General features: G+C 38.6%; 2 protein-coding genes across 2 annotated transcripts; both read right to left on the bottom strand.

Moving 5' to 3' along the window:
• Positions 1-9,010: 9,010 nt before the first annotated feature.
• Positions 9,011-10,249, bottom strand: LOC127113320 (uncharacterized). Its single transcript, XM_051046468.1, has one exon. It carries the CDS (start codon positions 10,247-10,249, stop codon positions 9,011-9,013), a length of 1,239 nt encoding a protein of 412 aa, XP_050902425.1.
• A 395-nt stretch (positions 10,250-10,644) lies between these two features.
• Positions 10,645-11,403, bottom strand: LOC127113304 (uncharacterized). Its single transcript, XM_051046467.1, has one exon. It carries the CDS (start codon positions 11,401-11,403, stop codon positions 10,645-10,647), a length of 759 nt encoding a protein of 252 aa, XP_050902424.1.
• Between the last annotated feature and the right edge of the window lie 4,981 nt (positions 11,404-16,384).

The raw sequence follows: 16,384 nt of genomic DNA, 5'->3' as shown, positions 1-16,384 counted from the left end.
ATATATATATATATATATATATATTTAGATATATAATAGACAAAAATAATATATATATATATATATATATATATATATATATATATATATATATATATATTTAGATAAATAATATATTAAAACACATGTCGGTAAGCCGGAACTTTGCCGATTTCAGAGATAAGTGAAGAATATTACCTTGTGTGAAGAGGATGAACTTCTGATCGTCCAAATGATCGACCGAAAGCTGGAAACCGTCACCGACGCAGTGCTGGCTGCCTTCGTGAGTACCTGACTTCAACGTCGCTTTTGATCGGTGAAACGACGCCGGAATGAAATGAACCTTGGATATTTGTGACCTGGACTCAACGAACTTCAAAGATATGAAATCGGTTTTGTGTTTCGGTGAATAATCGGGACGATTTTGGGTTACCGAAAATGAAGAACAAGTGAAATACGGTAATGCTTTTGGAAAAATATTTCTTTCAATTCTCTGTTTCTCTCACCACACGTTTTTTTCTTACTGATCCACCTTTTTTCTTTTCTTACTAACAACATCTATATATATATATATTTAGATTACTTAAACAATAGGAAACCTAAAAAATATCTAACATAAATTAATAATATATATTTAGATTACTTAAACAATAGGAAACCTAAAAAATATCTAACATAAATTAATAATATATATTTAGATTACTTAAACAATAGGAAACCTAAAAAAATATCTAACATAAATTAATAATATAATTTATATATTATATAATAATAATAATAAACTAATATAATATTAATCCTAATTAAATAAACTAATTAACAACTAAACACAATTAATATTAAGCACAAATAATATTAAACGGCACACGATTAAAATACGATAAAATCGAGCGACACGAACGCGATAAAAATGATGACAATTTGCACAGCAAAACAGACAAATTGATAAAACCAATAAACCAGTAAACCGATAAACCAGTAAAATCAACAACACGACTCAAACAGACTCGATTAAATCACACGGCACAACATGTAATTAAATAAACAATCCTAGGCAATAATAAAATCAACACGACATCACGAAAACGCTGACAAACACAATCACAAATAATCGGACAATACGAAAACTCTAATATATTCGAAATACAGTCAAAATACCGACAAACAAACAATTAAATAGATAAAAACGCACAAAACCTAATCGAAGCGATGCCAGGCACAAAAGAGATAAGCGAGATAAATACGAGGCAACGATATCGGCCAGGTTTTGCTAAAACAACGAAATACAACACGGTAAGCAACGAAAACACACAAAACCTAATCAAACCAGTTGTCACGCGAAGTTTAAGAAATTGAGATGAATACAAGACAACGAGATTAATCAAGATGTGGTCAACAAAGCCAAAGTCAAATTTTGGGGTGCGACAGATGCCCCTATTTAATTAACTTAGGCCAGATAGCCGGAGGCTATTGAATGGCGTAAGGTAATTAAATATGACAAATGCCACAAAATTTGACCGCAAATGCATGTATGCATGATGCAAAAGACAGACAGACACAGAAACACAGGAGTGCAAACTCTACTGGGGAAGGACATACACCGACTCAATGCATGAAGGTAAACACTGAGAACACTCAGCTAGGGAAGATTCACTACCTATTCATAGATGGAAAATAGGAGGAAAAGAGATATCGACTCAATGCTGACGATACATCACTATCTCATAGATGAAAGTGGGAAAAGATCAATATAACAAGAGTACTGATGTGACAGTACATTACCAACTCAAAGATGGAGGTAACAGAAAAGATGAATACCAACTCAAGGATGAAGGTATAACAAGGGCATAATAAGAATCGAACTGCGTTGACTCATGGTTGATAGCTCACTACCCACTCATTGATGAGGTAAACAGGACATGCCAACTCAAAGTTGAAGGCAAGCTTTAAAAGATTGATAATAACACTGCTAGGGAAATCAAATTCCAACTCATTGATGATGGTGTAGATGAAGAATCAGATCTAAGGATCATTGTGCATACTTACAGTTGAATGCACACTACCAACTCATTGATGAGGTAGACAGAGAAATGCCGACTCAAAGTTGAAGGCAACCACCGATTCATTGACAAAGGTGTTTAAAAGAATTTAGAACATATTTTCCTGGAGATGTTTATCATTACCGACTCAAAGATGACGGTGGAAGGACAAAATGTACCTAACTCATAGATGAAGGTACTCCATCAACTCAAAGACGAAGATGGAATCAGAAGTTATCTGTGCAGACTCAAAGATGAAAGCACACTATCAGTTCAACAAGGATCAAACATACCCTACTCATAGATGAAGGTACTCCATCAACTCAAAGACGAAGATGGAATCACAGGAAAATGTGCGAACTCAAAGATGAATGCATATTACCAGCTCAAAGTTGCAGGTACTTCACCAACTCAAAGACGAAGGTGGAATCAAAAGGAATCTGTGCTAAACTCAAAGACGAAAGCACGCTACCAGCTCAAAGTTGCAGGTAGAACCATGGAACTTTCTGTGAGGATGTTATCAACTCATAGATGGAGATAGTAATTAATTTATCCGAGGGATAACAAAGGTTACCACTCATGGATGTAGGTAACTCAAGTTTGTAACGGGTACCAACTCAAAGATGAAGGCATAAAGGACTTGGACACAATATCTGTCATGTCTGTTTTACTGAATGAGAGTCACAAAGACTATATTGTTGCCTTCTTTTACTGGCAATTTCTGAGCTTTATCTAGAGACACGAGGTTCAAACTAGGATATAACTAGAATGAAACGGTCAAACAAGACTTCAACTGAAGAGGAATGAACTCATCAGGATTTACAACTGAAACAACCATCTTCCACGAGGCATAGATCTCTGTGGGGAACATGACCAATAAAAGGTATTTTGCTGCTTATGAGGATACTCTATATGGAGAGATTGACTCAACCGACAATATAAACAAGGAAACAAGGTGCATATGAATGCAAGCATGATATGTCATAGATATGCATGAATATTTAGTAATGAATGCATGATGGACAGACAAAACTAGGAATAACTAAAAATGTTAACAGCTGCATAAGGACTTGCTGGAGATTTGCACTGAGACTCGCTAGGGAGTAGTACAAAGACTTGCTGGGGAATTGGTACAAGAGCACCATATCCAGGTTTCTTTAAAAGTCTGTCTCTGCTGAGGATTCCGTAGAAGAATGGAGATGCCTTCTACTTCAAAAATGCAGGAGATTCCCTGTGGTTCTTAAATTTGTGAGGTATATGAGGATTGGACCTTTCTGAGGACTCCGCTGGGGATACAAGGTGTTATCCTCTGGAAATAAGATGATATTGTAAGAGAAGTCCTGCAATTCTTGAATTTGCTGATAATGCAGAAGGGATTATTCTTCTGGAAGACTCTGCTGGGGATAAAGTCCGCTGGGGATAGGTGGTATCTTTCCAGGGAATAAGAATATAGGGGAAATCTATCCTTGATTTTTTTGCTTTAATTATCATGGAGACTTTCTGTATCTGAAGACTCTGCAGGGGATTATGGTGTCTGATATCTGGTTACGAGATCTTTCCTCTAGGAGACTCTGCCGGGGAACAGTGATGTCTGACCTTTGAATATAAATGAGAATTTAGGAGAAATCCTGCAATTCTTGAATTTGCTTAAAATGCATAACACACTCTTCTTTTACTACAAAACATTACTGAGGATGAGACATATCCTTCTATTGAATGGACAGAGAACAACAGGAGATTCCCTGTAGTTTATGAATATCAACTTTCTTCACTCGCTGAGGGATGGAGACCTCTGTATTACTCCTGCTCAGGGAAATCAAATCTTCCTTCTCATCCTCTACTGGGGACATTGCTGATCCCGCTTTAATAAATTACTGGGGAAATACCTGTAGTAATCCCATAGGCCAAATCTGTAACTTAAAACCTGGATCAAAGTCTTCATGATCAATTAACCGGGGAGTCTTCATGATCAATTAAACTGGGGAGTCTTCATGATCAATTAACTGGGGAGTCTTCATGCCCCAAGTGAAGGGAATAAACTTCTTGAAATATTTCTTGCATGATCTCTTGAGGAAAACTAGGAAGCATAGCTGGGGATATCCAGAATCACAACCTCTGCTGGAGAAATATTACTGCCAAGACACCTGTGGAGATTTTTTCATCATATACATATAAGGATAGTAATATGAACATGTCTAGTTGGAATCACATGATTTCAGAATTACTGGGACCACATGTCTCAATCCTTTTATTGATGTCCACAAATCAAAATAAATAATCTTTATATTTTTCAAAAACTGTTTTTAATTCAAAACTTTTGTTTCAAAACATATATGTCAAAGTAAAAGAACTTTCGTAAATTGAAATGAAAATTAAGAGTGCCAAGAAATATAGAAAGACTCAAATTGATTTGATAGGATGGTAATCAGCCAACAGCGTGATTCCATAGATCTTTACAAATTGGAAAATGGTAATTTCGTGGAAAAAGGGTACGTTGAACTACAATGACATCATTCTCTCTTCCACTTTTGACCTGTATTGCAGCCTTGAGAAAGTTGGAGAACTGTTGAAAATATTCTGATACTTCAATGATCTTATCTCTGTTATGCAGTTACTTGCCTGAAATCCCTAACTTTTGCCTAGATTGCCCTTTCGGGTTTTCAATCTACCGGGATAATATTCTCTTTGTTTTTTTATGTCTCTAATTTCTGCTTGGACCGCCCTTTCAGGTTTTCAGTCCACCGAGACGCTCATTTTTGCCTAAGCCGCCCTTTCGGGTTTTCAACTTAGCGAGCTGTTCTTTTCATTTTTTAGGCGAAGTATTTCTTGACTGCATCTGTATTCACGGGACGTGGAAGCTCTTCACCATCCATGTTTGTAAGAATTAAAGCACCTCCTGAGAAGGCTTTCTTGACAACATAGGGTCCTTCATAGTTAGGAGTCCACTTGCCCCTAGAATCATTGTGAAATAGTATCATCTTCTTGAGCACAAGGTCACCCTCTTTGAATTCTCTCGGCTTAACCTTCCTATCAAATGCCTGCTTCATTCTCTTTTGATATAACTGTCCATGGCACAAGGCAGTCATTCTTTTTTCTTCAATCAAATTCAACTGATCGTATCTGCTTTGACACCATTCATCCTCTGACAACTGAGTTTCCATTAGTATCCTCATTGATGGAATTTCAACCTCTATCGGTAACACAGCTTCCATACCGTATACAAGTGAAAATGGGGTTGCCCCAGTTGAAGTACGGACTGATGTTCTATATCCGTGTAGTGCAAAAGGCAGCATTTCATGCCAATCTTTGTAGGTAACAACCATCTTTTGAATGATCTTCTTGATATTCTTATTTGCAGCTTCAACTGCCCCATTCATCTTGGGACGGTAAGGAGAAGAGTTGTGATGCTCGATCCTGAAACTTTCACATAATTCATCCATCATTTTGTTGTTCAGATTGGAGCCATTGTCAGTGATGATCTTGTTTGGAATGCCATATCGGCAAATGAGATTATTTTTGATGAATCTGACCACCACTTGCTTTGTCACCTTTGCATACGAAGCTGCTTCCACCCATTTGGTGAAGTAATCAATTGCCACGAGAATGAAACGGTGTTCGTTGGAAGCTTTGGGTTCAATCATACCGATCATGTCAATGCCCCACATTGAGAATGGCCAAGGAGCAGAAATCACATTCAAAAAGGTTGGTGGTACATGAACCTTATCAGCATAGATCTGACATTTGTGACACTTCTTTACAAATTTGTAGCAATCTGATTCCATGGTCAACCAGTAGTAACCAGCTCTCAACATCTTTCTTGACATAGAGTGGCCGTTTGCATGAGTACCAAAGGACCCTTCGTAAACTTCTTTCATCAACATTTCTGCTTCCTTTTTGTCAACACATCTGAGTAAGACCATGTCATAATTCCTCTTATAGAGCACATTCTGATTAAGGAAGAAACTGCCTGACAATCTTCTCAAAGTCTTTTTATCTTTTTCTGTTGCTCCAAGAGGATACTCCTGAGTCTGAAGGAAATGCTTGATATCGTGGTACCATGGTTTATCATCAAAACTGGCCTCAGCTGTAAACACATGTGCTGGTCTATCAAGTCGCTTGATCACAATTCTGGGTACTTCGTTTGGAAAACCCACTTGATACATTGAAGACAACGTAGCTAGAGCATCCGCCATATGATTCTCATCCCGAGGAATGTGATGCAATTCAACCTTGGTGAAGAAAGTCGACAATCTTCTTGCATAGTCTTTGTATGGGATCAAGCCAGGGTGGCGTGTTTCCCATTCTCCTTTGATCTGATTGATAACTAACGCTGAGTCACCATAAACAGTAAGATTTTTGATGCGGAGGTCAATGGCTTCTTCAAGACCCATGATACAGGCTTCATATTCAGCAATGTTGTTTGTACATTCAAAGCAAATTCTTGCCGTGAAAGGAATATGAGAACCTTCTGGAGTGATAATGACTGCACCTACTCCATGTCCATAAACGTTGGAAGCTCCATCAAATATTAAACCCCATTGAGAATCTGGTTCAGGCCCTTCTTCAGGAAGTGGCTCTTTACAATCTCTGGATTTTAGGAACATGACATCTTCATCAGGAAACTCATCCTCATTATCATCGTGATCTTCAACGGGTTGGTGAGCAAGGTACTCAGCCAACACACTGCTCTTGATAGCTTTCTGGGTATGATACTCAATGTCGTATTCTGATAACAGCATCTGCCATCTTGCAATCTTACCAGTGAGTGCAGGCTTCTCAAAAATGTACTTGATTGGATCCATTTTGGATATCAACCAAGTGGTGTGACTTAACATATACTGCCTCAATCTCTTAGCAGCCCAAGCCAATGCACAACATGTCTTCTCGAGTAAGGAGTATCGTGATTCACAGTCAGTAAATTTCTTGCTTAAGTAGTAAATGGCATGCTCTTTCTTTCCAGTTTCGTCTTGTTGACCCAGAATACAGCCCATAGAATTCTCAAGCACTGTCAAATACATAACCAACGGTCTTCCAGCAACAGGTGGTAACAAGATAGGAGGCTCCATGAGGTACTCTTTGATACTGTCAAATGCTTTCTGACAATCCTCTGTCCAAACACAATTCTGACTCTTTCTCAGCAATTTGAAGATAGGTTCACAAGTGGCAGTCATGTGAGAAATAAACCGGGATATGTAATTCAATCATCCTAGAAAACCTCTCACTTGCCTTTCTGTTTTTGGTGCGGGCATCTCTTGGATAGCTTTTACTTTATCTGGATCAACTTCAATGCCTTTTTGGCTGACAATGAAGCCCAAGAGTTTACCTGACCTGACGCCAAATGTGCATTTGTTCGGATTGAGGCGAAGACGGAACTTCCTCAATCGTTGAAACAGCTTCAATAGATCCACTAAGTGACCTTCTTCTGAACGAGACTTCGCGATCATGTCATCCACATAAACCTCAATCTCTTTGTGCATCATGTCGTGAAAGAGCGTTGTCATGGCTCGCTGGTAAGTAGCACCTGCGTTCTTCAACCCAAACGACATCACTTGATAACAGAATGTTCCCCATGGTGTTATGAATGTAGTTTTTTCCATGTCTTCGGGAGCCATTTTGATCTGGTTATACCCGGAGAATCCGTCCATGAAGGAGAATATGTCAAACTTTGCTGTATTGTCTACCAACATGTCAATGTGAGGCAGGGGGAAATCATCCTTTGGGCTTGCTCTATTTAAGTCACGATAGTCGACACACATTCGTACCTTTCCGTCCTTCTTAGGAACTGGCACAATATTTGCTATCCACTCTGGATACACTGAAGTGGCAAGAAAACCAGCATCTATTTGCTTCAGAACTTCTTCTTTAATTTTGACGGCCATATCTGGATGTGTTCTTCTTAATTTCTGTTTGACCGGTGGACATTCTGGCTTCAAAGGTAGCTTGTGCTCTACGATGTCAGTGTTGAGACCAGGCATATCTTGATAAGACCAAGCAAACACATCTACATACTCTTTCAACAGGCTGATCAATTGCTCCTTGACCTGTGGGGATAACAATGCTCCAATTTTGACTTCTTTCACATTTTCTTCCGAACCCAAGTTGACTGTTTCCAAAGGCTCCTTGTATGGCTGAATAGTGTCTTCTTCATTTTCAAGCTGGCGGGCGACCTCTTCTGGAATCTCATCCCACTCTTCCTCTTCAGCTTCGAATACAGAATGTTCAAAGTTGGGAGAGGGCATAATGTCATTGTGTTCAACGGGTTTAAGTAACCTGTACAAACAATTGTTTTTAGAGGACTGACCATGACATGCAAAAATGTGTTCTTTTTAAGGTTTTTTTTTTTGTGTTACCATTTTCCGAAAAAGCTGAAAAGATAAAAGGACACAAGTGTATAGGAACACAAAAGATCTTTTTCATGGATAGTACGTTTTTGACAAAAGTGCCCATTTTACAAAATTAATGCTTCGCGCTTTGGGCTAAAGCGGAAGATTTTTGAAAACTGAAAAGCTTAATTACTTTGATATGTGGACACAATGTGGGATGTCAACTGCGGTCCAGTTCTTCATAACTACTCCTGGTGTCACAAATCTGGGGCCTTCGTCTTCTGTCTTTCCCTCAAAAGTATCCTCCTCAACTGCTACCATGTTGATAAACCCACCGCTGTGAAAGATATCTTTGAAAGGTCGCACCACTGAAGTCTGCACTTGTTTTCCATCAACAAAGCCTAATCCTGCATGGTTAACGTTTTCTGGCAACTCTATCACCTTGCCCCACATTTCTGTAGGACCTGTCTTGACAATCTGCTGGGCGTCTTTGAATGACGCGATTGAACCTTCACTTTTCTTGTAATCATCGATGGTCAGGGCCTGAAATGGAGTTTGAACAGCCGTTTCGTCTGCTTCTATCACACTAAACGATGAAAGGTGGCTAATCAGCATAGCCTGCTCCCCATTAACCGTCACTATTTGCCCATTCTTGAAAAATTTTAACTTCTAGTGTAACGTGGATGTAATGGCACCCGCCTCATGAATCCATGGGCGTCCGAGCAGATAGCTATAAGCTGGCACTATATCCATAACCTGGAAAGTGATCTGGAATACATGTGGTCCAATACCAATAGGCAAATCAACTTCTCCAATGACTGATTTTCTTGATCCATCGAACGCTTTCACAATAATTCCACTGTGCCGCATTTGCCCCCCTTTGTACTTTAGCTTCACCAAGGTAGACTTGGGCATGACATTCAGAGATGAACCGGTGTCAATTAGGATATTAGACAAAGAATCCCCTTGACAATTGGCTGAGATATGGAGAGTGAAGTTGTGATTCTTTCCTTCTTCTGGCAGTTCTTCATCACAAAAGCCTAAGCCATTGCACGAAGTGATGCTGCCTACAACATTGTTGAACTGCTCTGCTGTTATATCCTGTTCTACAAAGGCTTGATCAAGCACCTTCAGTAGTGCTTCTCTGTGGACAGCTGAATTCAATAATAAGGACAGGATCGAGATTTTTGACGGTGTCTGTAGCAACTGATCTACCACTTTGTAGTCACTGAGCTTGATAATTCTAAGTAGTTCATCTGTTTCTTTATCAAGGGTTGAATTGCTTGTTTGCCCTTCTGCTTCTCTTGTCACTGGTACCACGACTACTGGATCTTTCTCAACATTTCTACTTGGGATAACCGGCGGAGCGAACACGCGGCCACTGCGCGTCATTCGGCTATTTGCTGCGATATTGGTAACTGAGGCTAAGGTTTTAATCTCGACCTCTTTACCGTTCTCAATAATAGTTGCTGCATAGCGGTAGGGGACCGCTTTATCTGAAGTGTAAGGCATTGGGCCCGGAGGGCAAATCACCACTGGCTCCCTCGGATGATAAGCTATCTCTACTTTCTCTGAAATGTTGAAGCAAGGAATGATGACATTCACCTCCTGTTCTTGTGATTCTGGAGAACTCACTTGTCTAGAAATCTGAATCAAACCCTGATCAAGGACGCCTTGCAAATCATCTTGAATCTTTCTACAACCTCTTGAATTGACTGAACATGTACCACAGATCTGGTGGTCATGTTGGAATAGACCATGAGCACATAAAACAGAATGAATTTCAACCAAAGACCGCCGAATCTCCTCTATCTTCGTAACACGTTGTTCATTGAGACAAACTTCTATATTGTTCACTGATGAAGGACCATGACTTGGCATTGGATTGTCCTTCACATTGGGACCCATGTTCTTGAAGGTCAGGATACCTGCTCTTGTCAACTTCTGTACTTCCAACTTTAAAGCAAAACAGTTGTCTAAGTCATGACCTGGAGCATTCTGATGAAAGGGACAAGATACCTCTGGCTTGTACCACCAAGGTAGCACTTCTGGTACAAGAGGTCGTGGTCGTGGTTGCACAAGGTTTTTAGTGATCAAAGTTGGATACAATTCTGCATATGACATTGGAATTGGATCAAAATTGGTTCTTCTTTGCTGTTGTGGTGGACGTTGTTGTAACTGATGTTGATGTTGTTGAGGTTGATGTTGTTGCTGATACTGAGTATTCTGTTGGAAGCGGTTGGTACGCTGCTGAGGGTATTGGACTTGAACTAGAGCGGAAGTGATTACTGGAGTCACGGCTGCTATATGTTGGTGTTGGGAATGGTAAGGATAATTGATCTTCTTGGATGATTATAGGACACAACATTAGTTTCTTGTTCCGTCTTTTTCATAAAACCGCCGTACCTCTTTGCCCCGCTTGAAGATGAACTTCCTTCTCTGACTAGACGCCCTTCTCGAACTGCTTCCTCTAAACGGACTCCCATGTTTACCATGTCAGTAAAGTCTGTAGGAGCGCTTGCAATCATCCTCTCGTAATAAAAAGTATCAAGAGTCTTTAAGAACACTTTCGTCATCTCCTTTTCTTCCATAGGTGGAACAACCTGTGCTGCAATTTCGCGCCACCTTTGCGCGTATTTACGGAATGTCTCCTTTTCTCTCTGTTGCATGGACCTCAACTGATCTCGGTCTGGCACATTATCAAGGTTGTATTTGTAATGTTTGATAAAGGCCCCGCCTAAATCGTTGAAAGTCTTGATCTGAGAACTGTCTAATCCCATATACCAGCGTAAAGCTGCACCGGTAAGGCTGTCTTGAAAACAATGAATGAGCATCCTTTGGTCATTGGTGTACATTGACATCTTTCGCACGTACATAACCAAATGGGTCTGTGGACAAGAACTTCCTTTGTACTTTTCAAATTCTGGTAGTTTAAATTTTGCTGGCATCCTTACGTCTGGAACCAAACACATATCATTTACATCTCTGCCAAACAGTTCTTTCCCACGAAGAGCTTTTATCTCTTTTTGTAATTCCGCAAACTGATCCTGGAATTCATCCATTCTATCATTGAGACCAGGATCCTCACTTGGGGTAGGGCCGTGATAGACAGGTTCTCCTAGGTGAGGAGTATAGTGAACAACGGGAGGCACATTAGTGAAGACAGGAGCATTTGGTGGAACGAACTCTTGTTGATATCTATCTTGATTAAGATCCCTGGGTATTTCCCAAGGACGGGATGCTGTGATGGTAACAGAAGTGACTGGGACAGCATGGATTTCTGAAGCGATGACTGTAGTGACGGGTGCTGCTGTTGTCTGATTCTGAATTTGAGGTTGATTCTGTGCCGAAGTCTGTCCTGAATTATGAACTTGAGCCCTAGCCTGGGCTTCCTCTGCTTGTAGACGGGCGGTTAACATTTGGTTGTGCATCTCTGCTGCCTGTGCTTGTGCCTGGATCTGTGCATCTTGTGCTTCGGCAACCTGAGCTTGTGCTGTTTGAAGTTGAGCAGCTTGGGCTGCTTGGTTTGCTATCAATGTCTCGACCATAGCAGAAAGGCGGTCAACCTGAGCTTTCAATTCTCGGTTCTCGTTATCTGTTATCTCCATTCTTCTTTTGTAGTTGGCTCTTGTGTTGTAATTATGCGTCAGCTTGAAATGGATCTGCTGGCGGGAAGCAACTGTTAGAAGACTGGACCAAGACAGACAACCTGTATGCACGTGATGCATGGATATGCAAAATGAATGATTTTCCAAGGAACTCTAAGTGAAGGAAAAGATAGAATTACAAACATTTTTGATAACAAAACAAAAATTTTCATTTTAAGCATTTTTATCAAAATATACAAAGTTATCAACCCAAAATACAACCAAGAAAACCATTTAAGGACATGTGTCATCAGGACGAGCATAAACAAGTAGGAGTTGTCCTTCAAGTCTCTCAATTCTTTCTTCATAGGCCTTCTGCATAAAAGCTTTCTCCTTCACCAAACTGTCTACAAGACCTTTCCATGCACCTGAGGACTGTGGAATCTGGGAGTAATCTGTTGTGCCTGAGGAAAATAAATCCTCTTGCACCCTTGGACGTTTACCTGCACGATCTTCTCCACTCTGCTCCTTTAACTGGCTCTGAAGTTCTTCATTTTCCATTTCGAGCACCTGGGCCTTATCCTTCCAAGCGTCTCTCTCTTTCTCGACCCTCTCCAAGGTGGCTTGGAGTTCTTCTTTGTCATCTAGCGAAAGGTAGGGGGTCTTCAACGGAGCGGGTTTGATAGGATCATGATGTGGGTATGGCATTTTCAACTGTATAGCTCTGGCTCTGATCCACTGGAGGTACGGCTCATAGGAGGTACAATCTTTCTTACCCAATTCAAGTCTCCCTTTGCGACAAACACGATGCCAAGCTCTTACTACTCTCTCTTTCATGGTAGGGTCCTCCTCGTTATCCCTCAAGAAAATACCTTCTAAAAGAATGTTAGGAGGCTTGTCCTTCATAGGGTAACCGAGTTGTCTCCTAGCAAGTACTGGATTATAAGAAATGATTCCCTTTGTGCCCATGAGGGGCACATTGGGGAACTCCCCGCAACTATCAATGATCTTCACATCGTCTAAAACTCTACTATACCATGCAATATCTGACTGGGTAAGAGACATAATCCTCTGTGACCACTGAAGTCCTGACTTGCGATCCCAAAAAGTAGCTGACTTAGGAAGATGAGAGACAAACCATTTGTAGAGTAACGGTATACAGCAGACTATGGTTCCTCCTCCTTTCAAAGTACGGTAATGGATGGAATGATAGGTGTCTCCGAGCAAAGTTGGAACAGGATTACCACTTAGGAAGATGCGTATAGCATATGAATCCACAAAACCTTCAATATTAGGAAATAGTAACAAACCGTAGATCAACAAGGCGAACAGATGCTCCACAATAATATCACAACCTTGACTGGCAAAATAAGAAACCTTCCCCATTAAGAACTTGGCAGTGAAACCTGGAAGTCCTCCTTTGGTGGTGAAGTTATTCTTGAATTCTGACTTCTTCATGTACAACACTTTTGCAAGAGAACTGTGCTCGGGTAACTTTTCTGAACCAGAGAAAGGTACTGTATCAGCAACTGGGATGTGAAGCAACTGGGCATACTCTTCCAATGTAGGCATGAGTTGATAGTCTGGGAATGTGAAACAGTGATAGACTGGATCATAGAACTGTACTAATGTCTGCAATAACCCTTCTTCCATCCTAAGTGTCAATAAAGATATAAGTGCCCCATATCTGTCTCTGAAACCAATAGGATCTGCGATCGAAGAAACCAGTTTCTTTAGTTCATCTATCTTTGGATTGATGAGATTGTACTTTTTCACACTTCTCTGTCCAAAATCCATGTTTCCTGCAATATTTGCAATCCTCACTTTAAGTTCCTTGGAAAAAGGTTGAAATGATGGGAATGAATGCATGTCATGCATGAATGCAACAAACACAAACATGGTTAAACAATACAAGGCTCAAAGTTCATCACCAGCATGGAGTTTAGGACAACGCCCCAAGATAAGTTCTAAGGTTCACCTGCCAAACGGGTTCTAAAAGTTCCCAAGGTTATGGATCCTTCTTCGGATAATACCGGGTTAAGCAACTGCTCGCTTTCCAATATTATTCTCAAAAGAATCTCGCTTGAGTGTGATATCGCGTATCAACCAAACCAGACTTTTGGTACGAAGTGGTCACCGCATCACATCCTAAGTAAGGCCAAGATGGGGTAAAGGTAAACTAAGGTCCTTGGCTTCACGGGCCCGTCGAAAGCAACAATGCCTCACAAATGACTTGTTTAGCACTATCACCCTCAAAGAGGCCTCCACCAAGCGGACAAAGGCTCAAGTCAACTCGGTAAGGATTGTCTCCTATCAAGTCAACCTGAATTATCATCCATCCTATCTCAAATGTGCCCCAAATCCGGGTATAGGATTTATCACAAGTATCCCCCAAAACCAAAAATAACAAACATTACAAACAATACAATTTAGCAAATATCCACAAAGCAAACATATAAACAAGCAAAGATAGGCTAAACCCTCAAATAAGTTTAATCATTGTTTCCCCAGCAGAGTCGCCATTCTGTCGCGGCGGGATTTTTCACGAGATTAAGTATTGATTGAACTTAACCCGTTTGAAAAATATTTTAAATGCAAGAGTCGCCACCGTCTTTTATTTTATCCAAAAAGAGGAAGGGAAAAATAACGATAAATCCCTTTAGAGTTACGGGTTCGGGGGTTGGTTATGCAAAGGGAAGGTATTAGCACCCTCTACATCTGTGGCACTCCACAGGAACCTTTTTGCTTATGTTTATGTGAATGCTTTGCTTTTTTCGCTTTGATCGTTTGATTGGGGAGATGAGAAAAGAACTTGATTTTATTGTTTTTGGACTCGATAAAGTCGTAGACTTCATGCCTACGTATCTCCAAGGCGCAATGGAGAAATCAGAATCCATGTAGTTCTCCCAAAAGAAAAGGGGAAAGTCTGTTTTGTTGATTTTAGATTTGAACGAGCCTAGACCCTAAAGAAATAAATAAATGGGCTCATTACAGGAAAGCCCAAGAGTAAGCTTATGAGTGTGTGAAAAGGGTTTCTTAAACGGCGACCGTTGGAATCGCATCGGGTTTCTCTTTTTGGATTTTTCGATTTTTTAACATAAAACGTGAACAATACGATTAAACACACAATACAGAAAATAAAAAATGCGAGAAAGTAAATTATTACAACACAGTTAGCTATGAATAGCTAGTATTACGAATAGTTAGTGGAGTTAATCGAGCTGAAACTGAAACGAAACGATTAGTAACAACATAAACAAATATAAAAAACAATATAAACATTTACTTTAGACAAAATAAACATTTGATATAGATAAACATTTAATTAAAATAAACATTTAAACAAATAATTAATTTAACTAACATTTAAATAAAACATATATGCAAAATAATAATAAAAGATAAACAATATTTAGTAAACAAAAGTGATATATATATATATATATATATATATATATATATAATATATATATATATATATATATATATATATATATATATATATATATATATATATATATATATATATATATATATATTTATATTTATATTTTAGACAATAAATATATAGTAGACAAAAATAATATATATGTACATTTAGACAAATAATATATAATAGACAAAAATAATATATATATATATATATATATATATATATATATATATATATATATATATATATATATATATATATATATATGTATATATATATATATAGATATAGATATATAGACAAATAATATATAATAGACAAAGATAATATATATATATATATATATATATATATATATATATATATATATATATATATATATATATATATATATATATATATATATATATATATATATATATATATATATATATATATATATATATATATATATATATATATATATATATTTAGATATATAATAGACAAAAATTATATATATATATATATATATATATATATATATATATATATATATATATATATATATATATATATATATATATATATATATATATTAGATAAATAATATATTAAAACACATGTCGGCAAGCCGGAACTTTGCTGATTTCAGAGATAAGTGAAGAATATTACCTTGTGTGAAGAGGATGAACTTCTGATCGTCCAAATGATCGACCGAAAGCTGGAAACCGTCACCGACGCAGTGCTGGCTGCCTTCGTGAGTACCTGACTTCAACGTCGCTTTTGATCGGTGAAACGACGCCGGAATGAAATGAACCTTGGATATTTGTGACCTGGACTCAACGAACTTCAAAGATATGAAATCGGTTTTGTGTTTCGGTGAATAATCGGGACGATTTTGGGTTACCGAAAATGAAGAACAAGTGAAATACGGTAATGCTTTTGGAAAAATATTTCTTTTCAATTCTCTGTTTCTCTCACCACACGTTTTTTTCTTACTGATCCACCTTTTTCTTTTCTTACTAACAACATATATATATA

Source organism: Lathyrus oleraceus, chromosome 1 (assembly GCF_024323335.1).
Source record: "Lathyrus oleraceus cultivar Zhongwan6 chromosome 1, CAAS_Psat_ZW6_1.0, whole genome shotgun sequence".
Taxonomy (NCBI): domain Eukaryota; kingdom Viridiplantae; phylum Streptophyta; class Magnoliopsida; order Fabales; family Fabaceae; genus Lathyrus; species Lathyrus oleraceus.
This window is presented reverse-complemented; position numbering and strand designations above follow the sequence as displayed.

What these genes read in the sequence shown, in the direction of transcription:
- LOC127113320 (XM_051046468.1), bottom strand. Translation starts at nt 10,249, where the DNA reads ATGGGTCCCAATGTGAAGGACAATCCAATGCCAAGTCATGGTCCTTCA.
- LOC127113304 (XM_051046467.1), bottom strand. Translation starts at nt 11,403, where the DNA reads ATGGATGAATTCCAGGATCAGTTTGCGGAATTACAAAAAGAGATAAAA.